General features: G+C 38.6%; 1 protein-coding gene across 6 annotated transcripts in view; it reads left to right on the plus strand.

Annotated features, from left to right (window-relative positions):
- Positions 1-24,885, plus strand: part of Nptn (neuroplastin) — a 70,551-nt gene that overhangs the window by 20,722 nt on the left and 24,944 nt on the right. For 4 of the 6 annotated variants that reach the window (XR_004111913.1, XM_031345904.1, XM_031345905.1 and 1 more), the window contains exons 2-3: positions 17,657-18,004; positions 22,719-22,887. Coding sequence is in view for 5 of the 6 variants with exons in the window: in XM_031345904.1 (XP_031201764.1) it covers positions 17,657-18,004; positions 22,719-22,887 (517 nt within the window). In the remaining variant the exon portion in view is untranslated. The remainder of the gene's footprint in view (positions 1-17,656; positions 18,005-22,718; positions 22,888-24,885) is intronic. The other 2 variants (XM_031345906.1, XM_031345907.1) reach the window with 1 other exon arrangement.

The following is a 24,885-nucleotide window of genomic DNA, read 5'->3' on the forward strand; positions in this document are numbered from 1 at the left end:
AAAAAAAAAAAAAAAAAAAAAAAAAAGGTAGGGAAAAGACATAAATATTAAAATACCTGATGAATTTATTATCATAATCTAGTAGAAGTTACTTTATCTCTAGATATTGTTCCCCAAGAAATGAAAGGATTTGTTTAGCCTTGGGCTTTAGGCTGAGGTTCTATGGTTTTTTTTTTTTTTTTTTTTTTTTTTTTCCCCCTTATAAGTTGACAAGATTTACCAGGCATGATAAATCTCAATACTTAGGGAGCAGAGGTGGTAGGATATCTGTGACTTGAAGGCCAACCTGGTCTATATAGCAAGTTCCAGGCCAGCCAGGGCTACATAGTGAGATCCTGTCTTTAAAAAATGGAAAAGAATTTCCAGAGAGGAAATGTTTTTCTGGGAAGATAAGGATTCTTTATAAAAGTTAATAATCACATCATGCATTCTACTCAAGTGAAGTTTAGTGTTGTTTTCAGTGTGGATAATATGCCTTATATCTATCTAAGCCATGGCATCAGGTACATGAAAAGTAGAAGAGAAAAAATGTTATTAAAAGTGTTGTCTAAAAATAATTACCAATTTGATGTATTTTATCCTAGTGAACGTACCTTGTATTTAGTGGTCAATCTTTTTTTGGAAGAATAGTTATGTAAAAAACTCCATTTTCTATTCCTTTTGCATCTTCCCTAAATGTCACCTCTGCCCATAGCTTCAATTGCTACTAGAGCTGACACTCCCCTGGTCCCCTAGTGCATATTCTCAGCTCTGCTTCCTCTTACACCTTAGGTCCTTACTACATCTCAGCAGGATAACTTATCTTGTATGTGTGCCTCCACACAAACCTCAGCTTCCCTTTCTTTACTCCATTTATGGTATAGTGTCCTACTCGATGGTCATCAAGTTCATTTCATTTTGTCTGGTAAACATTTTTCATGTTTACTGTCTTAATACCACTACAGCCACTCTTAATTGCTTGAGATTCACTTTTTTTTTTTTCCATTTAGATTATTGAAGGAGATTCCAGATTTTTCTGACATTGTTCTTCATTTTGGGCATACTTTGTGTTGCTACCATTCACATCAGAATCTTTGTTCATAGGAAAGAAGCCCAGACTGCTCCTCATAGTCCACAGGATGCTTTTCATTTTTACTTTTTGGAGAAATATAAGCAACTAACAAGTATTTGGGCTGTAATAGCACTCAGCAAATGATGACTCTTTTCCACCTTTGTTTAGAACTAGACATCCTGCCTCTTTATAACACTGTTCATGCTGTTATTTCTCAAGATAATTTTTCCTTTTCTGACCACTGATAGGGAAGGCTCCACTCATGTTTTTATTACATTTTAAATTTTAAAAATCTTATTTTATTGTATACACAATAATGACCATTATTATTTGTATTGTATTTTGATGAGTGGTATGTACTGTGAGTTTTTTTTAGACTATTTTAAAATTCTTTCACAATTTCATAAATGTGTACAATGTATCTCAATCATATATACCCTTAACTCCCCTCTTCTACGCTCCTGGCATTGTCCATGTTTTCCTTCCATCTTTATGCTCCTCTCGCCCTTTAAACAATCCTCTGAGCCCAGTTAGTGTTGTCTGCTGGAACGTTGAGTGATTGTTGGCTTGGTTTTGTGCATGTAACCATAGCTGCAGTGAGTTTCTGCGTGCAGTGGCTATATGATGTCCAGAAGACAACATTTCTCAGCATTCCTTCCTGTCCTCCAACTCAGTTTTTCCATCCCATTTTCTGCAGTGTACTCTGAGAATTTGGAAGTCATGATAGAGTTGTCCCATTTAGGGCTGAGTAAGTTGTAAATCTCAGCATTAATTGCTGCCGTCTACTGCAGAGAGAGGCTTCTCTGGCCAGTTTAGAGTGGCACTCTGACCTGTGGGTATAAACATAAATATTTAAAAGGCATTTTGTCAGTATGTCCATTTAGTAAAACAACAGTAGTAGGTCCCTCTGCCCAGGGCCTATGATCTCCACAGCCAGACTCTGACCAGGTTTATAGTATCAGGTATGAATTCCCTCTTGTGGAGCAGGTTTCAGATTGAATCAGAAATCAGTTGTTTTCTCTATAACCTTCATGCCACTCTTCAACCAGTTGGGTGTATCTTGCCTGGTAAGTTGGTATTGTAGCATGCAAGGTTCACCATTGATGGCTTTTCTCCCGCAGCTGCCTACATAACACCTTATAGTACTATGAATGCTAGTGAGCAGGAAGTAAATTTTCAGGTGAGTTCTAGCTAAATTTCACTATGTCCTGTAACCAAAGTATGTTGTGTCTTTAGCAATAGGATTTTACCACTAGTTATGGTAGAACAATAATAATAGCCTATGTTGTTTTGGAGGCTTCTGGGCCCCCTCTAGTTAGTATCTTGTAAAGCAGTGTCCCACACCTGGCACTGAGATTTTCATTTGATAACTGTGTCTGCCCATACAAGGTATTTGTGTTTAAGCTCCTTTAAAAATACATACATATATACATACATACATACATACATACATATACATATAATAAATTTGCATATTACATACAATATATAATTACATGTATTTAATTAGCTTGCAAAGTAATGTGCTTCCTTAGGATTTTTATAACACCTAAGCACTATGAAAGCTAGCCAATAGGGATGAGGCTTCCAGATGAATACAGCTTGATTTCTCTAAGTTCTCTGACTCAGGTATTGTCAGCATTAGGGTCTTATTGTCAGACTCTTAGGTAACTAAGAGCACTGCATAGTCTGTGATTAATGAACACTTTAAGGTGGTTATTAGCCATTTTTTGTTTCTTTTGAGAACTCTGTTCAGAACCATGACCCATTTTTTTAGTGTTAGATTTGACTGTATATATGGCAGTTATCTATGTGCTACAAAAACAGTTTAATTTCATTGTATCCTAATTACTGATTAGTGGCCTTACTTCCTGAGCAATTTAAGTCCTGTGCCTAAGGTCCTTACCTGTGCCTGTACCTCTTTTTCTCCTCTAGCAGTGTTGGAGTTTCAGGTCTTCTGTTGAGGTCCTTGATCTCTTTGGAGTTCACTTTGTCCATGTGAGAGAGTTAAAGATTTAAATTCATTCATCTACATGTACGTACACAGTTTTCCTAGTATCTTTGCCAAAAATCAGGTGGTTCTAGCCATGTGACCGTACATCTATGTATAGGTTGGTTTTGGGTGTCAACTTGACACAGACTGGAGTTATCACAGAGAAGGGAGCTTCACTTGGGGAAGTGCCTTCATGAGATTCATCTGTGGGGCATTTTCTCAATTAGTGATCAAGGGAATAGGGCCCCTTGTGGGTGGTGCCATCCCTGGGCTGGAAGTCTTGGGTTCTATAAGAGAACAGGCTGAGCGAGCCAGGGGAAGCAAGCCAGTAAGGAACATCTCTCCTTGGCCTCTGCATCAGCTCTGCTTCCTGACCTGCTTGAGTTCCAGTCCTGACTTCCTCTGGTGATCAACAGCAACATGGAAGTGTAAGCTGAATAAACCTTTTCCTCCCCAACCAACTTGCTTCTTGGTCATGATGTTTGTGCAGGAATAGAAACCCTGACTGAGACAAATTGGTACCAGCATAGTGGGTTATTCCTGTGACACCCTGACCATGTTTTGAAGAGGACTGTGGAAGGACTTTGGAACTTGGAGCTAGAAGAGCCACTGGTTGTTAAGAGCTTTATGGGATGTTGTGTAGGAGCTCGGAAGATAATGTTGAGAACAGTGCAGAAGATGGAGGCCTAGCTTGTGAAATTTCAGAGGGAAGATTAAAGACTCTATCAGGGCTGTTGCTATTTTGATTGTGAAGATTCTGTGGTTTTCGTTAGCTGGGGCTGAAGATTAGATCAGCTGTGATTAACAAGATACCAGAACGACTAAAGTGAAAACTTTGCATTACTGGGACTATTGATGCTGGTAAGCTGGAGCTAAGAAATTAGCGGTGATTGAGAAGAGACCAGCATCACTGAGGTGACATCTTCTGGGAAGTGTTTTTTGAGAGCAAAGAGGCTGTGTTCCAGAGATAGCCGAAGTTGTACCTTGTGCTGCAGCAGGACTTGGTAATGTGTAAGAGTCAATCCAGGAGGTACTGGTTTTGAAGGCTTGAACGGGTCCTGAAGAGCAGCTGAGGTTTGGCACTGTGAGGGGCCATGGAAGGCAACTGGTGAAGGTGCACCCTCAGTTGCAATTGATGGCCCAGGACTGAAGGGGTCATGCAAAGGAGTTGAGGCTTGGCACATGAAGAGAGTCTATGAGAGGCTATTGGTGAAGCCTAGTTACAGTGAAAGACAGCAATGTTTTGGAAATGCCAGTACCATGAATGACCACCAAGAACAGCAGCAACAGTGGAGTACAGGCAGCTGGAGCCTAGAAGACAAGGTGTGTGCTACAAAGGGCAGAGCTGGAGAAGTGACCCAAGCTGTTGGAGGAATCCAGAAGATTATGAGTGGATCCCAGACATTGGATGGTTAGAGTTTGACTTTTGCTTTTGCTTGTAACTGTGCCCTGATATTTTTCCCTCTTGAAGGAAGAAAGTATTTTAGTGGAGCCCATAGTTAAGAGACTTTGAATATTAAAAGATATTGGACATTTTAAAGGGATTGAACTTTTAATATATAAAGACTGTGGGACTTTTAAAATTATTTAGATCTTGGGGATGAATAAGAAAGTAAGGGTTGAGGCTTAATAGTGGTGTGTTTGTGTGTCAACTTGACCCAGGCTGGAGATATCACAGAGAAGGGAATAGAAACCCTGACTAATAAGACAATCTAGGTTTATTCCACTGACCCATGTGTTTATGCCAGTACCATGGTATGTCTGTAGTAAAACTTGAAATCAGGTATAGTAATACCCCCAACAGCATTGTTCTTTTTAAGGATTGTTTTGCCTATCCTAGAGCTCCTGTATTTTCATATGAATTTTAAGATTAATGTTTTCTTTTCAGTTTTGGTAAAAAAATGTCACTGGATATTGATTAAGATTACATTAGATATGTAGATTGCTTTTGGTAAAATAGCCATTTTCATGAGATTAATCTTTTTAATCTGAGCATGAGATCTTTATCTTTTAGTGTCTTCTCAGTTTTTCTTCAGTGTTTTCAAGTTCTTATTATAGCATCTTTTATATTTTTGGGTAGATTTATTTCACAGTTGTCATTGTTTTGGAGGCTATTTTGAATGGGATTGTTTCCCTGATTTCTTTTTCAGTTTGTCATTGGTATGTAAGAAGGCTACTGATTTTTGTGTATTAATTTTATGTCCAGCTATATTGTGTAAAGTGTTATTACCTTTAAGAGTTTCAAGTCTTTAGAATCTTAATCAAGTCTTTATGTATGGAATCATACCATTTGCAAATAGAGATACTCTTGATTTTTCCCCTTTCCTTTATGTATCCCTATTGCTTGATTTTCTTGTTTTACTCCTCTAGCTTAGACTTCCAAGTACTATAAATTGAGTAAGAGAGGAGAAAGTAGACATCCATGCCTTGTTCCTGCTTTTAGTGGAAATACTTTTTGAGTTTTTTCCTGTTTAATGAAACATTGTAGGCTTGTCCTATATAGCCTTTTATTATGTTGAGATGTGTTCTTTTTACACTGAGTTTTTTCAGGACTCGTTTTTTTTCCCTTCCAAGACCAGGTCTCACTGTGTAGCTCCGGCTGTCTTGGAACTCATTATGTAGACCAGACTGGCCTCAAATTCACAGAGATCTGCCTCCTCAGGGCAGGAATTAAAGGAGTGTGCCACCACACCTGTCTTTTCAGGGCTTTCAACAGGATGGAATACTAGTTTTTGTCATTTCTTTTCCCTTGAATCTATCAAGATGCTGTATATCAGATTTTAACTTAACTGTTAGTATGTACAGTACTTGGGAAATAGTTCAGTAAGCAAATTGGATTGAAGGTATATTTCCAGTTTATAGATTAATAAATTGAAAAGACAAGACAAACCAGGGACTGTAGCATTTGTTTATAATCCTAGCACTCAGGAGTCTGAAGGAGGACAATCAAGAGTTCAAGGCCAGTGTTGCTACATAAGTTTGAGGACCATTTGAAGTGCCTTAGACCCTGTATCAAAACTAAACAGAAAAGTGAAAATACATAGCAGAAGTCATGGCTTTGGAGTGTAGTTTGGTTTTTGTTACTTTTGGCCTTGGAAAATACATTGGAACATACATTGGCCTTGGAACATGCCTGCTGAAAGAATGGTTTTAAAAATAACTGGGGCTGGTGAGATGGCTCAGCCGGGTAAGAGCACTGACTGCTCTTCCAAAGGTCCTGAGTTCAAATCCCAGCAACCACATGGTGGCTCACAACCACCCGTGATGAGATCTGATGTCCTCTTCTGATGCACCTGAAGACAGCTACAGTGTATTACATGAGCGGGGCTGGAGCAAGCAGGTCCAGAGCAAGCAGAAGTCCTGAGTTCAATTCCCAACGGCCACATGATGGCTCATGGCCATCTGTACAGCTACAGTGTACTCATACACATAAAATAAATAAATAAATAAAACTTTAAAAAAAATGATACATGAAACCTGTGGTTTTAAAAATAAATAAATAAATAAATGTTTGGAGCCAGGTGGTGGTTGCGCACGCCTTTAATCCCAGCACTTGGGAGGCAGAGGCAGGTGGATTTCTGAGTTCGAGGACAGAGTGAGTTCCAGGACAGCCAGAGCTATACAGAGAAACCCTGCCGAAAATACCAAAAAAAAAACCCCAAAAAAACAAAAACTCCCCCCAAAACAAAAATAACTGTTTGGCTCTTTCTCTTACTTCCCTTCTGTCTGAACAACTTGGGCTTGTAGCAGTTTCAGAGTATCTTAAACAATAGTTGTCAAAGTATGGTCCCTGGATCAGATAAATGTACTAGCATCAGAATCTGCACACGCTCTCAACAGTCTGTTTTAGTAAACTCTCCAAATGATTTTGATACATGAGAATGTTCAAGAATCACTGCTCAAGTTTTATCATCGAGGAACATTTTACCTTTGATAAATAATGACAGAATTTCTGCTTTGGAAATAATTCAATAGCTGGAAAGATAACTAATATCGCTAACATCCTGGAATGTGAATAATAAATTTCCCACCATGCAGTGGAGTTGACTAGTGAATGTTTAAACAAAAACAAAACCAGAAAACCAATAAGCATGGTGGATTTGGAGCATGCGTTTAATCTTAGCACTCTGGAGGCAGAGGCAGATGGATCTCTACAAAATCAAGTTCCAGGAAAGCTAGGGCTTTACACAGAGAAACCCTGTCTCAAAAACAAAAAAACAAACAACAACAGCAACAACAAAAATCAGACAAAAACTGCAGAAAATAAAACAAAACCCCCAACAAACAAAAACAATAGTAACAAAAACAGAGAGAAGGGCATTTGCTACCCCTTTGAACTAAAATATTTTCTAGACTATATTTAGATGATCAACTTGAACAACTTATCTTATGCTCATGGAATGTGCCATGATGGAAGAAGAATGAGATGAATTGTGGTGTTGGTTGGGTTTTTTGTTTTATTTCTGAATTCTGTAACTCCAGCTGGCCTCATAGCAGTGATCCTACCTCAGTCATCAGAATTCTTTAATATTTAATCCCTATTGTAAGTAGTTGTCAGAGACAGTGAGCTTGTTATCAGAAACTACACTGTAGACAGTTAGGCTTCACAGAAAAAGTAGTGGAAATTTAGCTTTTGTTTTTAATTACTCATAGTTCCTGAAAATGGTTTATTTAACTTGTAAAAATTATGTGGTGATATTTGTTAAAGTATGACAAAGAAGATTTGTTCAGACAAGAAGTATAGGGACCACACCTTAATGGCACTTAAACAAAGGGTTAGGATCCATATTGAATACAACACAGATAAGTGGGTAAATTCCCACTTTAAATTAAGCTAAGGTGAAGGATAAAGGTCAAACCAACCTAACAATATCTTTTTTTTTTTTTTTTTGAGATAGGGTTTCACTATGTAGCTCTGGCTGTCCTGGAACTAGCTCTGTAGACCTGGAACTCAAAGAGATCTGCCTGCTTCTACCTCCCAGGGCTGGGATTAAAGGCATGCCACCTTGACCACCTTCTAAAAGAATTCTCATGGAAGAAAGACCAGAGTGATCAGACTTTACTTGAGGCCTGGTAGAGGATACCTGATCATATACTAAGAGTTGACAGGTACTGAACAAAGATGAATTTTTTTTGTTAAAGTGACTTAGAGTTTTTTAATCTTACAGGGATCTACATAGATGATCCTAGAACGATCAGAAGCAGGAATTAATTTTAGCCAAGCAAAAAATTGTCAAATTGGTATATTCAATCTTTATAGCTTATCATTTATATTTTGCTTGCAGTAAAGTCTAACCACAGGGCCAGCTGAAGTACATTTCTAAAATGATTGTCTACATTTTTTTTCTTTTTCTCTCTCTCTCTTTTTTTTTTTTAATTGACTCTGTTCTCAAAAGAGCACCATTTTGGTCCATAGCTATATTGGTGGGCTGTTGGGATTAAAAAAAACAAAAACAAAAAAACCCAAAAACCTTTTTAAGCCTTTACATAAATATGTGAAGGTTTACTTTTTGGGCCAAAACATTCTTGGCTTACAAACAGATCACAAAAGAAGCTCTGCTGGGCCCAAGTATACCAGCAGCTTGACTATTATTTGTGGAATTAAAAAGTGAATCTGTTTTCTGCCAGGAGTACCACACCTATAATCCTACCACTTTAGCAGTCTAAGGGAGTAGGATGGTGAGGTCACGGCCAGCCTGGGCTACATAACACAAAATTAAACCTCCCAAGAAAGTGGGTTACTTAAAATTTCCAAGGAAAACTAGCTTGACAACTGCTTGTGGCTGCTGCATTTTCCCACCTGGGCATATTTCTAGTTTTAAAAGGCCAAGATCAAAGTCAAATAGGACCTGATTTATATTTGGTCTCCCTTTGTTCTGATTTTCTTTGCTCTCTGGGTTAAAGAAGAAATGTTTCTTAGTTTCAGGATTTATATTTAGTCATGAAACTGTTTACCGGAAGATTGTAAAAGCCTAGACTCAGTGTCTTTGCTGTTTTTGATAATTTATTAAGGAGAACATTCAATTTCTTAGAGCCCACATCAAGGCTATTGGATATTGAGGTATCCCTTGGAACTGTAGTTGTAAGAAAAATGTAAGAACTCATTTCGGGCTTTTGATTCTTTTCGTTTTATTAAAATCTTCCAGTTCAGCTAGGTGTAAAGCATGACTTTAATCCCCTTATTTGGGAGGCAGGGCAGGTGGATTTCTGTGAATTCAAGGCCAGCTTGGTCTGCATTCTAAGTTCCAGTACAGCCAGAGTTACATAAAGGCCACGTCTTAGGAAATACACCACCCCCCAAACAAAAAATGAAGCCAAAGCTAATTCAGTCCTTAGATTCCTTAGATTTGCTGTCAGGTTCTATAGTTTAAGACATCTATTTTATGTATGTTAGTGTTTTTGCTGATGGTTGTCTGTGTATCACATGTGTGCCTAGTGTCCATGGAGATGAAAAGAAGGCATTGGATTCCTTGGAACTGGAGTTATAGATGATTGTAAGTATCCATATGGGAAAATTGAAACCAAGTCCTTTAGAAGATCAGTCAGTACTCTTAAGCAGTGAGCTATCTCTCCAGCCCCTCAAGAACCTTTTATTTAAAAAAAAAAAAAGCCACAATTGATTATAAAAATTATTTTTACTTTTACTCATAATCTTACTTTATTTAACGTTGGTCTGTTTCTTCTTGAAACATATTGGAATTCTTTGTGTTGATGACTTTCAATGTTCTTATGGAAAATGGAAAAATGAAAATTCAAATAAGCTACTGGGATGGTCCAGCAATTGCTACATAAGCCTAACAACCCAAGTTAGATCCCCAGTACTCTACCACTGAAGGAGAAAACTGACTACTGAAAGTGGCCCCTGACTTCCACACGTCATGATGTTCACACTTTCAAACATGAATGAAGGTTAAAAACATTCAGAGCTGGGCATATTGGTGCATCCCTTTATTGCAGAACTCAGTTAGCAGGTGGATCTCTTGAATGAGTTTGAGTCCAGCCTGGTAGATATAGCAAGCTCCAGGCTAGCCAAGGATACGTAGTGAGGATCCTCCACACAGCACAATCAGATAGTCTAATGTTCTCCCATCCTGCAGTGTCTCTTGAGTCAAGACTCTGCATTCTTTCAGCTTCTTTTAAAGTTATCTCCATAGGACACCTAGGGCTGATTTGGGCTAAAAGTTACAGAGTTCTTGTATAATATGCATTTTATAATAGTGTATTTGTAGCTTCACAGGTTACAGGTATTTTATATACATGGCTCATAAGAATTTCACATTACCATCATGGTTAAGATAGGAATTATTGTTCCCATTTTTCAGATGGAAAATTTGTGATTGAAGAAATGGAAGACTCCCATAGAGAGATCCTTAGGTATCTGTTTATCTAACAGTACAGTTGCACAGTGAAGACTCATGGTGTCAAGCCTTGTATCTGCAACAGTACAGAAAGTTGGTGCTTGTATTTTTCTGGGATAAGAAAACCCTGTGGCCTTTTAGTCATATTTAAAACTTTCTCTGCCAGTGACTCTTTTTTTTTTTTTTTTTTTGCACCAAGGGTCTTACCATGTAACCTGGTTGGTCTGGAACTCATTATGTAGACCAGGCTGGCCTCAGCTTAGAGATCTGCTCTCTTTGTCCTCTCAGTGTTGGATAAAGGCCTGCACCAGGCCTGGTTGGTTAGCCTTCAGCTTATACAGCTCGGGAGATTATGCTTACCTTGTTAGTGGATGTGACAGCAAAACTGAAGTCAGAATGCTTGTTGAAGATACTTTTCCCCAGTACATTTTTTTTTGTCTTTCCAGGAATTATTTAACATGTGGATTGTCCTTTACAGTTTTATAGAACTGTTCCACACATGTTATATGATCATTCCTATTTGAAGAAATTGTTTTAAGTATAGAGAATTTAAGTTGTGGTGATACTGATTCAGAGTTTCTCACTATTTTCAGGCTGAAGTTAACTGATTTGATCTGAATAAAAATCCTACAACTCTAATTTTATCTCAAGTTTTTGTGAATTTACAGTTTAGCCTAACCCATATCCAGTGTTTTCCTATATCACTATTGTTAAGCCAACTCGTAAGTAATGGACCTTGTTCTGAGTTGGTGAGATGGTTCACCTTAGTAGGTAAAGACACTTGCTTCCAGATCTGATGCCTGACTTTGATCTCTGGGACCTACATCATAGAAGGACAGAACTGACTAATGTAACTTGTCCTCAGACCTTTATGTGGGACATGGCCGCCAACACATATGCAGATGTGTGCATACATGCATACATATACATACTGAGGTGGATGGATCAGGGAGGAAAGAGAGAGCTGTTTTTAAAAATAAGTATTCTTCCTTTGTAAGAAGAATACTGCATTTTTTGTTTATTGTTTTTTTTTTCATGTGTTTTTGAGGCAGGGTTTTATTTGTAGTCTGGGCTGGTCTAGAATGTTGTACTACCTCTATTATTGGACTTTCTCCATTATTCATGGTCTCTCTCAGTTCAGTGGTTTACAATTTTTTAGCAGCTGCCAATTACTTGTGTCAACATATGTGTATCTGTTGTTGCCACACATTACCATAATGCCCCTTGTTTATTAGAAGAGTTACAGTTTTTTTTTTTTTTTTTATTTTTTAAACATGGAATCTAAGTTAAAATTATTTTGTGTGTGAAGTTCTGTTTCCCAGGCTGTTGTAAAGCAGTGCCAAAGGTTGCTGTATGTGATCTGTTTAATATTTATTTATTTGGAAACATACAATAATAGGTAACATTATTGAGTGCTTAGTATGTACCATGTGCTGTTTTAAGCTGTGTTGTTTTATGTAATCCCCACAATAACCCTCTAAGGAAATTGCTATTATTAGCTCCTTTTTACAGATTAAGCAGATGAAGCTCAGAGAGGTTAGGTACTTCTCTAAGGTCATACAGTTAGTAACAGAACCTCATGTGAACCCAGGCAATTTGATTTTTTTCATTAAATTTAATCACTAAACTATGCAGACTTTTTTTTTTTCTTTTTTACTTTTTGGCATCAAGTAGATTTCTCTATTTTTCCAAAGCAGAAAAGCTAGTTAATTTAGGCTAACAAATCCTATTGCTATTTTAGATGGTATAATTTCAGAACCAAGGGTAGAATTTGGTTTATAATACCCACACTTTTGACATGTTTGTTTTACTGAAAGGATCAGGCTTGGCTTTGGAAAATGCTTTGTGATAACTGCCATCTCTGCCTAGTGCTAGTGATTAGGATTATCCATCCAATAGTTCAGCACCAGCCTCTTCTGTTGCAGAGAATGAGTTTGCCCTAGTTCTACTACTACCATATCTTTAAGCCTTACTCCTGGTTGGTATACATGGAATGACTGCCTATGGACTTTTGACTAGTTTGCTGTTAAGCGATAGTGTTACATGATCTGCTTAATTAACAGAAGGTGTATAGGCTCAAGTCTGACATTTTCCAGAAGTTCTATGCAGATTTAAAATACTCTTTCCCTGTAACCACCTTGAGCAATAGATCTTGTGCTCAGTCTTATTTTTGAAGTAGTTAATTTGAATTTGTGGACATGTATGAGAGAAAGAGAACAGACATTTTCTTGCATCTTTGCTATCTCTTTATTTGAAATATGAAGGAGAGAACAGCATGAGCCACCCACAGAAATCAGTTGTACACGGGTTTGATGGGAGCAGCTTTCTTTCTTTTCCTTTTTCTTTTTTAAAAGAAAGTGGCAAGCGTAGGCAAGATTTGGAGGTTTGACCTTGGCAGTAGCCAGCTGAGGGACAGAAGTTAATGTTACCTGTACTCTGGTTCCCTTGAAGGCAAGAGAGTTTTGTTGATAAAATGGGCATATGTGGAGATAGTTTACAACTTGCTCTTCTGTGTTCCCCTTCTCTTTGCACTCTTCATCTCTACACATCCAGTTTCTCCTGCCAGACAGCTCCTCCTTTTCCCTGCTGCTAGCCCCAGCTGTCAACCTGCTTACCATCCCCCAACCTCAGCTATGCAATTTCTCATTATACTTTTCTGGGGTTTGATGCTTCTATTTTCACCCCCCCCTTCAACAACAGCTTATATTTCCCGCCTCCCTAAAAGTCCTGTATCATTGTGCTATCAAATAAGTGCTTCGGTGGTCCCCTAACTTCAGGCAGTTGTGTACTTTCATGTTGAGGGCACAGTTTGTTTGAAAGCCCTTGGTGATGAAAGGCAGGGCAGTGAGTCAGGTTCTGCGCTGCTTCTGAAAGCTGGTTCTTCTGAATTGGAGCTAATTTTGGATAGATAATGAGGCCGGATGATTGCTAATAACCTTCCTTGCTAATTGTGATTTATTTCACAGTGCTGTATAGAGAAGTTCTTTCCCAGTTTGGAGGGGAAATAGATCTATTTACATGCGTTTTGTTTGTTTGTTTGTTTGTTTGTTTTTGCTTTTTGATGAGTGTTCAGCTATCAAGCAATCTCATAGTTTCTGTAGAGACGGTATAGTTTGTGAGAAAGAGCCCCCAAATAAGAATTAAAGACATCTTAGTCCCAGGTATACTCAGGCTTAGCCACTTATCTTTTTTTTTTTTTAAAGATTTATTTATATAATATATGTGAATACACTGTTGCTTACTTAAGACACACCAGAAGAGAGCATCAGATCCCATTAGAGATGGTTGCAAGCCATCGTGTGGTTGCTGGGAATTGAACTCAGGACCTCTAGAAGAATAGTCAGTGCTCTTAACCACTGAGCTATCTCTCCAGCACCACCTAAGTTATTTTTGTTAAGTCATTCTAGTAGAGGATGCGTACCTAGTGTTTAAATTAAATGATAAAAAGTATAGCTTTCATTTATTTTTTAAGTGACTGCTCAATTCTTTACTTTTGTAGCCTTGTAAGACACATTAATTGTAGTTGTGGACAGAGTTAAGAGACTATGCTGTGGCTTTGGGTATTTTTTGGTTCTAGGCTAGACTTTCATGATGATGGACAAAATATCCTTGCATGACTCTCCAGTGCTAGGGATTCAGAACCAAGCAAGGGTAAGCATTGAACACTTAGCTACATCCCTAGCTTGCAACACTTAACATTTTTTTGGACTACAGGGTTTATAGCACCACCTTCCTTATTAAGCAGTATTGGGAATAATGTATATAAAGTGCCTGCAATATTTTTAACACATACTTAGAAAATGTCACCTTAGAGAAGGGAGGAGTTCAAGAGCCTCTATTCCTAACTTAGGAGCTATTGAAAGTTAATAGCTACTGGAGGAGAGAGAACTCCTTTGTTTGTTTTAAGGATGTGGCTCCTAGTTAGCTGGACCACACTCCAGTGGATGGCCCTACATCCATAGGAAGCTTAAAGTGGCCTCAGTGGGTTATTAAAAAAGAGGTAGGTCTAGGAGATTTAGGAGGTATAGTGAGAAGTGGGTAAATGTTATTAAAATGCATTGTATGAAATTTTCAAAGAATTAATAAAATACTAAAGAAAATACTGTCTAATGTCTTGATATATCCCTTGTCTGTTTTAAGATAGTTTTAGTGGGCTAGAGAGATGACCCAGCAGTTAAGAGCACTGAATCATAAAAAGTAGATCTTTAATTTACTTTTAAATAACTATGGTAACTTTCTAGCTTTGTAAGACACATTGGTTGCAGTTGTAGACAGTGTTAAGAAACCATGTTGGCTGTTAAGAGCCACTGGCTTTTCTTCCAGAGGTCCTGAGTTCAATTCTCTGCACCCATGTGGTGAATCATGGCCATCTATAAAGGGATCTGATGCCCTCTTCTGGCGTGCAGGTATACAACAAACACATAATAAAAAATTTTTAAAAAGATAGTTTCAGTCTTTTTTTAAAAGATTTATTTTATGTGTATAGATGGTGTTGCCTGCATGTTTGTACAGTATGAATGTGCAGTTCTAAGAGAGGCCAGACAAGGGAATCTGACTCTGGATTCTCTGGAACTAGACCCATTTGGTTCTGAGAACCAAACATAGCTCCTCTGCAAGGATGAGTGCTCAGAACCACTAAGCCATCTTTCCAGACCCTTCAATTTTGTTTTTTATAAAGTTTAAATTTGGATCTTATAATTTACCAATTCAAATAGTAATTTTGACTTGATCTTAATTTTTTACTGAGATAGGGTTTCTTTGTGTAGCCCTGGCTATCCCAGAACTACCTTTGTGGACCAGGTTGGCCTCAAAACTCACAGAGAACCACTTGCCTCTCTGCCTCTGAGCGCTGAGATCAAAGGTGTGTGCCACCATGCCTGACATAAGCCTGGCCTATTAGATTAACACATTTTTCCTCCAGGCTGAGTAATTTGTTTTGTTTTATGCAGAGGAAATCATGTTTAGATCCTCTTCTCTATTCCTTTGAATTGTGTAATACTGGGATTTGGGGTTGCACTGGAATTTCATGGGTTCTGTTGGTTTGGAACATCCTTTTTATATTGGCATAGTCAGATTGGTAAGCAAGCTTTAGTCTAATAATTGCTGTTCAGAAGAAAGTAGAACATAACACAAGTCTACTAATAGGTTTCTAGGACATTGTCAAGTACATAAATACAGCATCTGAGGGATATAAGAGCCCCACCTTCATGGACAGTGTCAGAGTGAAATGTGATTTCTATTAACTGATCAGGAATATGATTAAAATAATCTTCACAGTGTTTTCAAGAATTTACTGATAACTAGTTTTCCCTGGCAATTAGACTGATGGTCTTCCTTACTCTCACCTATTTGTAGGTGTTAACTTTCTGGCAGTTGGTAAAAGTTTATGAGCATAACTGAGACACAGCCCTTTAGATCATCAGCATTTTACCTAGCAGCAAGCTCAGTTCTATACAGGACCTTGGGAGCTCTTTTCTGTATTTTTTAAACAACTTCTGTGCCTGAGTTTGACATTTGTTTGGCTGGTTGGACTTGTATTAGTTTCTTACAAGGTCCTAGATCTTGTAAGAAAGATCTTATACAAGGTCTTAGAGGTCAAAGGGGAAGTTTCAAATAACATATTCAAAGCACAACATTTAGTCTAAAGCCTGTTGATTACTGTATTTCTGTATTATTCACTCTGAAAGCTAGTTGAAAGGCCAGTATGAATTTAGAGGTCTTGACCTCTACTTGAATATGATAGTCAGTACCTACTTAGTATTCTTAGATCCACCGAGTGGAATTCGTCTGCAAAGGCAGATACTGCTTTGGCTATAAAAGGAACATTTCTACTTAGCAACCTCCATTTTCAGTTAGCTAATTACATCCTTGGCTTTTAGATGATAGAAAAACTTGAATTTTCTTCACCTGTTCTCTGGAGTATTCTTAAATCTAATATTGGTAATCTGTTCACTATAGGTGAGCATACTTAGCTCATAAACCAAGCCATTCAGAGTGCCTCCTTTAAATCCTTGCCTAATGGTAGAAATTTGGGGGGGAAAACCTGGGGAATGAATCAGTGTATACTTGCCCTGTGGTATCTTTCCCACTATAGACTTTACTCAAGCTTTTAAAATAAGCCCAGACAATGATAATGATTTTTTGAAAAAACTTTTTCTGCTATTACTACCCTAACTTGTCGTATAGAAAGCAAGTTATGGGCAGGTAGTAGAAGTAGGCATCAGCTTTAGTTCTGGGCAGTGCCTAAAATGCAAGTTGAGGTATAACCTTCCTGCAGATTAGTTTAATTCATCACTATACATTTCTCATCCTCTTTGAATTGACTGCTAGTAGCCAGGCAATTACCCTTTGTAGGAAGAGCCTGTCAGAGCCACAATTATTTCAAAGACTGGCTTTTCAGAAGATTTTACTAGTAGAATTTATAGAATCATGAAGAGCATTGTCACTGGCATTGATTGGGTTGCTGTTAGTGTTGGTTCAGCTCCTGAACTGAACATAATAGTTCTTACTTTGGTGTAAAGTACAGACTTTGCCTTTTTTCTGTTCCTGAGGATCTGTATTCAGATAGATGCATAGACAGCTGGGCTGTTTTTTATTGCTATGCGCCCAGGGAAGATTAGGAGATGGAGAAGTCTAAACTTAAGGATAACTATCTTACATGTGAGAATTTTGCTGCCCTTCAGCTGAAATTTGGACTCTGAGTAATAAGAGAAGGTACAACTAGAATGTACTTCTTGTTGAGGTTTAGGAAAGATACTGCATCTCTAATGAAATGTTTACCCATTCAAAAAAGATCCTGACTTGGCATAAAAACCCATTACCACTTCCTGTTATCTTCCATCATTTGCCTGAGTTTGGAAAGGTAATGGTTTTGTGCTCTATGGAAGGATGTTCTTCCCAAGACCTAAGGCTTTCTCATTCCTACCAGCTGGGCCCATTGCTAAAATGCTTTCCAGTGGGCTTGCTTCTGCCTGGCCAGCACCTGGGCTGCCCCAGCTTGTAATTGGCCTGCCTTTGCTTCATAAGCTTCCCAGGGTGGTTCTTCTTCTAAAAGCTTGTATGAATTGCTATTACTGTCTCTTTATAGTTTAAAAATGAATCCTTTTTTGTTCTCTGCAACTCATTTGCTTTTTTCTTTTCTTTTCTTTCCTTTAAATTATTAACACCTGTTGATTCTTTTTTTTTTTTTTTTTTTTTTTTTTTTTTTTTTTTCTGATTGGCCTGTCACTGCATTCCTGCTCCCCCTCCCTCTAGCTGGGTTTGTCAAGTCGCCCATGTCAGAAACTAAGCTCACGGGGGACGCCTTTGAGCTGTACTGTGACGTGGTCGGGAGTCCCACGCCAGAGATCCAGTGGTGGTACGCAGAAGTCAACCGGGCAGAGTCTTTCAGACAGCTGTGGGACGGTGCTCGGAAGCGCCGTGTCACCGTAAACACCGCCTACGGGTCAAACGGCGTGAGTGTGCTGAGAATAACCCGGCTCACCTTGGAGGACTCTGGGACTTACGAGTGCAGGGCCAGCAACGACCCCAAGAGGAATGACTTGAGGCAAAACCCTTCTATAACATGGATTCGAGCCCAGGCCACCATAAGCGTCCTTCAGAGTGAGTCCAGCACCCTACAGTAGTAGTACTGTAGTCTTTAGAGGTGGCCCAATGACCCTTCCCTCCTGCTTCCTTTCCCTCTACCCTTATATGATCGCTTACCCCACCCCTTGTCTTTGTTTTTTCAAATCCACGACCCTTTTGGTTGTAGTGTATGACCATTTGTGGCTACTTTTTTTTTTTTTTTGCCATCCTTTCTATTTCCCTTATCTCCCAACCCTTCTCTGTGTCTTTCTCCTCAGGAACAAAGAACTTGAGGAAATCCATGACTGTCCAAAGTCAGCTTCGCTGGGAAGAGGTGGGGAGGGAGAACTGGGGAAACAAAAAAATTTTTAAAAGCACAAATGCCAGGCAGTGGAATGAGGGTAGTGTTGAAACTGTTTTTTTCCCTCCTCTTTAATTTCATAGTAGGTTTCCTGCTATCCTTTTGCTGAGTGCTTCTCTGGTGCCTTTCTATTTTTGTTTTTCTCCCTACTCTAACTACTTTTTATTTCTTCTGTTCATCTGTTGGAAGCTCACTCTGAATAGCTAGCTGCCTTTACCTCTATGGTTTTAAGTTTATGTCTTCCCAGCCTTTTCCCTTGCTGTGATTGGTGTCATCCTGTTTTGTTGTAGGAATGTTGCCATGGTGCAGTGTGGTAGTATGTGTTTTGTTGGGTGGCATGTAAGCTTGGACATTTCCATAGCTCCAGCTCTTTTCTTTTCTAAAACAGTGGCATGTGCTTCTCTGACAGCAGCCCTCCAATGCAACAGCACAGTTCTTACTGGGTCTATTTTCTTAAAAGCAGCCACCTGAGAGTCTCACCCTTTAGTCTTGCTATCAGGAGCTAGGTGCTCTAAAGCTGAAAATTATATTGTTTTAAAAACTTATCATGCTGTCTTGAAAGTTAGAATTGCATCTAGTTTCTGTCCACAGACAGCTTGACTTTGATGCTTTCACAAAATTCCTTATCCTGGTGGACGATAAACTCAAAAATAGTTTGGAAAACATTCACACTGTCTGTTTCTTTGTCTTAAAAGAAAAAAAAGTAAGTTAAATCTCAATCCAAGTCCTCTTGAGTCCTGTGTCTGCTGTATAAGTTAGGTTTGGGTGGCCAGTTCTCTTTCTGAAACCTGCATGGTAGGGAGCAGAGCCCAACACAAAAATCCATGCTCTCATTCAGAAGGAAGGGTTCTAGTCCTGCATTTGACTTGATTATGACTGAGGGGCATTCTCAATTTAATGGAGGGGCCTCTGATACTGTTGCATGATTTTGAGTGGTTCAGTGAGAGACTTGACTGATTTAGAGAGAATAAAGGTTAAGTAGTAAAATACACTATTTTTGTGAGCAATTTGGTGATAGTAAAGTACTGTGAGAAGGACCCTGAATCTATATACTTGGAAAAGTGAATGTATTATACTTGAATGTATATATGTATGAAAAAATATCAAATTAGCTTTTGTCTTGTATCCACTTGGAAAACTGGAGGAGGGGATGTGAAAGGGAGACAGGAGAGGCTGTTGCAGTTGGTACTGCTGAATCAGAGAGCCTGCTTCTGTGAAGGGGAAAAGAAAACCTGTCTGTGAAAATGGGGAACATTAACCCAGCAATTTTTCTTTGTTTTAACAATTTTTTTAACAAGTTTTTTTCCCCTTGCACGCCTCTTTCTCCTGCCCCCTTGCTCCTTTCCTTAAACAAAAAGCAGAATTATCCAAATGGCCACAAAGGTCTCTAGAAGTTCATAGTTACAGATTGGGCATTAGGTAGTTTCATTTCCAAGAATCTTAACTTGTAGCTAAAAAGACTATATATAAGGAGTATAAGAGTAGGGCTTTGGAGTTAAGTATGCATCAGTTCCTAAGAGCACATAATACTTTCCCAGTTTACTTAGAAACAAATTTCTTAACTTATGGGTATATGCATATACTTGAGTCATAGCCTGGCTAGCTAGTTTCTCCCTGGATATCCATATCAGTTGGTTAATTCAAGCTAGCTGTAATGCCTGAATTTAACTTTAATTGAATTGTTTTGTGATCTTAGGCTCCTTAGAAACATTGCCTCTGGAGGGAGGTTGAATTCTTCTAAGAATGACATACTAGTGCTTTCTCCAAAGCTCTTTGAATAATGTAAACCAGAAGAGAAATGGGTCCAGTTTTTAGGCTTGTTTTGCCATAATATGTTCTCTACATAAACATGGTGGTTAGGGTAAGGGTCCTATCTATTGCTTCTAAATAGAAGTCAGTGACAAGTAAAAATATTTGAATTTCTAAATGTTCATCTCTCTTGGACTTTCGCTGTGTAGCACTGGGCCACAGAAATAAATGTCGCACCTTCATCCTGGTGTAGAACCCAAATGTAGTACTGTAGCCAAAGGAGCTCAGCATAGTGCTAGTTTCACATATAGTAACAACAGAAGTCAGGTTACTCTGCACTACAGTCCTCCTGTGGCACAAAATCTACTTGCTCCCAGCTGACTTTGTCCTGGATCCTTAACATTTAAGGGAAAAAGTACTTTCTTTTGCCTTCTAAGATTTCTTAGCAGAAAGCCTACCAGATTGCTCTCATCACCTTCTTAATCTCCCTGAGCTGCAATGATCATTTGCACCGTTACAGGTAAGAGTAGCATTTTCTTTGCCTCCTTGTATATAAACATCTGGAAACTCTTGGCCTCATTCTCAGAGTTCACCCTTTCTCAGTGCAATCTGAGAGGAAGAACCAGGAGATTCCCAAGTGGGATAGAATATGAAATTGGACAATAAAAATTCAATGAAAACTTGAAAGTGTGTTTGGGTTTAATGTTGTTTTTGATATATTTTTAATTTCTCTTCTGTGGAGTACTGGTTCTATCTTTTTCTCTTCTGTTTTTGCTTGGTTTTAATTTTTCTTGGAATTGTGATGCTTTCTGCTGATGGTGTATGTGCGCCTTCCATTGCAGGGTTTGCAGCTGTTCTGCTCGACTTCTTAAAGCCCAGGGATTTGGCTTCTGTCCAGTGTGTCTTGAAATCATGGGACACTACAATGCGCTAATGTGTTTACATGCATCTGCTTTTGTCTTAGTGGCTGCTATGCCTCCATTATTTGTATATAGAGACCTTGTTTGGTGTTACTAAATAGGACCAGTACTGAATGGAAGATAACTATTGTCCTGTTGTCAGAATTGGAAATTAATTAGAACCAGTTTGTTAATTGAGGCAATTTTAAGATTTGCTTTATCATAAGATAATAAAGACACTAACTTTGTAAGTGGAAATGTTACATGGGTTAGAAAGTCATTAAGACATTATATTTTCCAAATATCTTGTGACTTCTCCATCCATCCTCTTCCCTCCTCTGAACTATATATAAAAAGAAGCAGTTTCAGAAGAGGGAGACAGTTCTATCCTCAAGAGTTAGAACTATTCTTTATAAAATGATGAGGGAAACTGCTGTGGAAATATACTAGAAGTAGTCAGATACAAGGAAGTGGGAAATCAGTCATGGGTGTCTGAGAAGGGGTTGGGGGAGGGAAAGAGGCACATACCTCTTAATGTGGATGGGAAAAGGTGATTGGTTGAGACTTCACCTGTAAGACAAGATTTGATCCAAAGTAGAAAAAAAACCTAAATCAGGGAAAAGAGAAAACTCAAGCAACATAGTCCTGATTATAATATGGAAATGAAAAATTAAAAGTTCTTTCAAGATAGGCCTACCAGAAATGATTCAGTGTGATTAGTACATTTTCTGCTTAATGGATTCTATTTAGCTAGTTGTAGGTTATTTTTGGAGACAGATGTTATCTTAAGTTATCCAAGCCCAGAATAGAACCAGAAAGAAATGTCTTTACCTTGCATTAGGGTGAAGGTTTTGGGGGCTAGGAGGTATTGGGATCGGGGGACAGAAATAGGAAACTTAGATGTACTTTATCGGGCCATTTTTGCCACTAAGAGTAATTTTGGCCTTGGACATGTCATTTTACTTTTTCTAGCCCATAAAAGAGAGGAGTAAACTTTGCAGTTCTAAGTTTCTAGGAGCCCATATACCAACACATATTACACTCTAGTATAATTGTATTGTCTTGCAAGTACAATGTGTTTTAAAGTGCAATTCTAAAAAGGTGGTTTGGGGAATAAATATAAGCTGGAGAAAAAGAGTCCGTGGTTCTTTAAGAAGTTACACTCCTCAGAATTTTAAAGAGTGCAAGAGACTTCCGATGGGAAGTTTACTTTTATATCTAGTATCTTTTCTATGAAATGGCTGTGGTCAATTTGCTGTAGGTTTAGCAGATTCCATTGTGGGAACAACCATGTATGTATTATGTGTTGCTTTTCCAAGGTCCAGTGGCTCTGTAAAGAGTCTGTTACATAAATGGCACACTGCCTTTGCATTCAGAACTGTGAGGCAGAGCTCCATTTTCTTTTAGATGCTGAATTGGCTGGTGGTTCTTACTTCATAAAATTGTGGTATTGAAAACTGTAAGTGGATTGTTGCCAGTGCAAGCACATGTAATACTCCCATTCTTTCACGTCTAGGCCAGCTGGTCTTCAGGCTGTTGTCTGCGCTAGTGGTCATTTGCTTATAATCATTGTTTTTCCTTTTTTTAACTTCCACCAAAGTGGTAAAGTGAAAGTCCCAATGTAGTCCTGTCTGCCTTCCCTCTTCTTCTGGTCTCCCCACCCTACCCCATTTAACTCTCAGGCCAGGGCTACAAACAGTGGAAAACTATGGCACTCTGTCATTATGTACTCTAATTACAGAACCAAGAATTGTCACCAGTGAAGAGGTCATTATTCGAGAAAGCTTCCTTCCTGTCATCCTGCAGTGTAACCTCACTTCCAGCTCTCACACCCTTATGTACAGCTACTGGACAAGGAATGGGGTAGAGCTCACTGCCACCCGTAAGAATGCCAGCAACATGGAGTACAGGTAAGAACTAATACTCTTGGGAACAAAGGAGAGAGTATGTTTATAATCCTTCATCGTTAGCATTCACATATGATAAAATTATGAGTATGAAAATGTTAATTAAATGATCCATTGTGGAGTTAGTCAGATGGCTCAGCAGGTAAGGGTGCTTGCCTCCAGGAATCCACAATGGTAGAAGGGAAGAACCAACTGTGGCAGGTTGTCCTGTGTGTGTGCACTACTACTAAATAAACATTTTTACAAAAGAGAGATGCTGGGTATGATGGTGTACATTTTTAATCCCAGCACTTGGGAGGCAGAGGCAGGCAGATCTTTGAGTTCAAGGCCAGCCTGGTCTACATAATGAGTCCCAGGATAGCCAGAATCATGTAGAAAGACAAGTGTTTCAAAAAGCAAAACAAAAAGAAGAGTGGGGTGAAGTGGGAGATAGAGAGAGACACACACACACAGACACATTATGAATTACTTTGTTACAGTAACTTGAACTGGTCCTAAGCTTGTTTCCATGCTTTTTCTAAAGGTCTTTCATATTAATGCATCTTATCCTCATTAGGAATTTACATGTACATGTTGAAAAGATGAACTTGAGAATGTTTCTATTAAAAATTCAGTATGATATCATTATTGCAGTGAACTGAACTCTTTCCCAAATTCTGTACTTTGAGATGCATTTGGCCATCTCCTGGGTGTGTGTGTGTGGGGGGGATATATAGAGATAGTGTCTCTTTATGTAATTTGTAGTTCTGGTGTCTTGGTACTCTTTACATATAGGGTGGGTTCCAACTCACAAAGATCCTCCTGCCTCTGCCTCCTCAGTACTGGGATCAAAGGCATGCACCACCAAATTTGGCCTTGGCCCTCTCCTCGATAATCTAGTCTGCTATATTTGAGGCAAAGCTAGGAATCTGTCAAAGATTCCTTAATGATTCTAGTGGATAGTCATAGTTGAGAGCCATAGATGGTCCTAAAACTGCTATAATTAAGAAACTGAGAACAAGGAGTCACTTGCTCATGGAATTAGTATTAGTTAATAGCTGAGTCATAGAATACAGACCTTTTGACTTATTTCAGTAGTTTGAGAAGCAAATTGAAGTCAGATTTGAAACTGGAACAAGGGATCTTTCTTATGGGTAGCTGTTCTAAATTGTCCTCTAAGAATAAAGTCACCATAATCTGATCAGGACCAGTCCATACAGTGGTCTTTAGTGATCTGGGGGTGAGGCGGTAGCTTAGACATAGTCTCTGAGTACAGGAGGATATTTGCTGGTCTGAGTTACCTGGAACCTCAGTGATATGGTGCTTTCTTTAGAGTGTTGAGAACATTTGGCAGCTCATCTTTTAGAAAAGTTTGTTTTAGGTTGCAAAGTGATCTCAGAAAGGATCAGCTAATCTTGCTTGGCAGAATAATATAATATAAAGAAATTACACTGAAGAGAGACCAGGAAAGCCTTTGGGCTTAGCAGCAAAAGGATTCTGAAGCATCATTAAGATTTTTATGCCCCTTATTTAATTGCTCTACATAAGCTTGTAAGTACTCATCTTTTTTTTTTTTTTTCCAGATCAGGAAATTTAGGTTCAGAAAGTAGTAGGGCTTGGTTATCTTTAAAGTCAAATACTATAGTGTATTTCAGTACCAGTGTTAGACTCCACAACTACTTTGAATTGTTTCTGTAATGCTTTCCTTCCCTTCTATAGCTTACTATGAAGTGGCAACTTAATCTGCCTCTACTGTGGTCTCTTCTGATGTTAGATTGAGAAGGTAGCCTCAGCAGCTTCTTCATAGTTTGGAAAGTGGTAATGGGTTGGAGTTGTTGGGTGCTAGCTATTCACTCTTACTTCTGGTCTGACCATTCATTTTATACATTTTTTAAAAATGTATATGCATGCTTCCTTTTTTTAATGCACACCACAAGAGGGAATCAGATTACAATACAGATGGTTGTGAGCCACCAAGTGGTTGCTAGGAATTGAACTCAGGACCTCTGGAAGATCTTTCCA

The sequence above is a fragment of the Mastomys coucha genome, unplaced genomic scaffold, assembly GCF_008632895.1.
Source record: "Mastomys coucha isolate ucsf_1 unplaced genomic scaffold, UCSF_Mcou_1 pScaffold23, whole genome shotgun sequence".
NCBI lineage: Eukaryota > Metazoa > Chordata > Mammalia > Rodentia > Muridae > Mastomys > Mastomys coucha.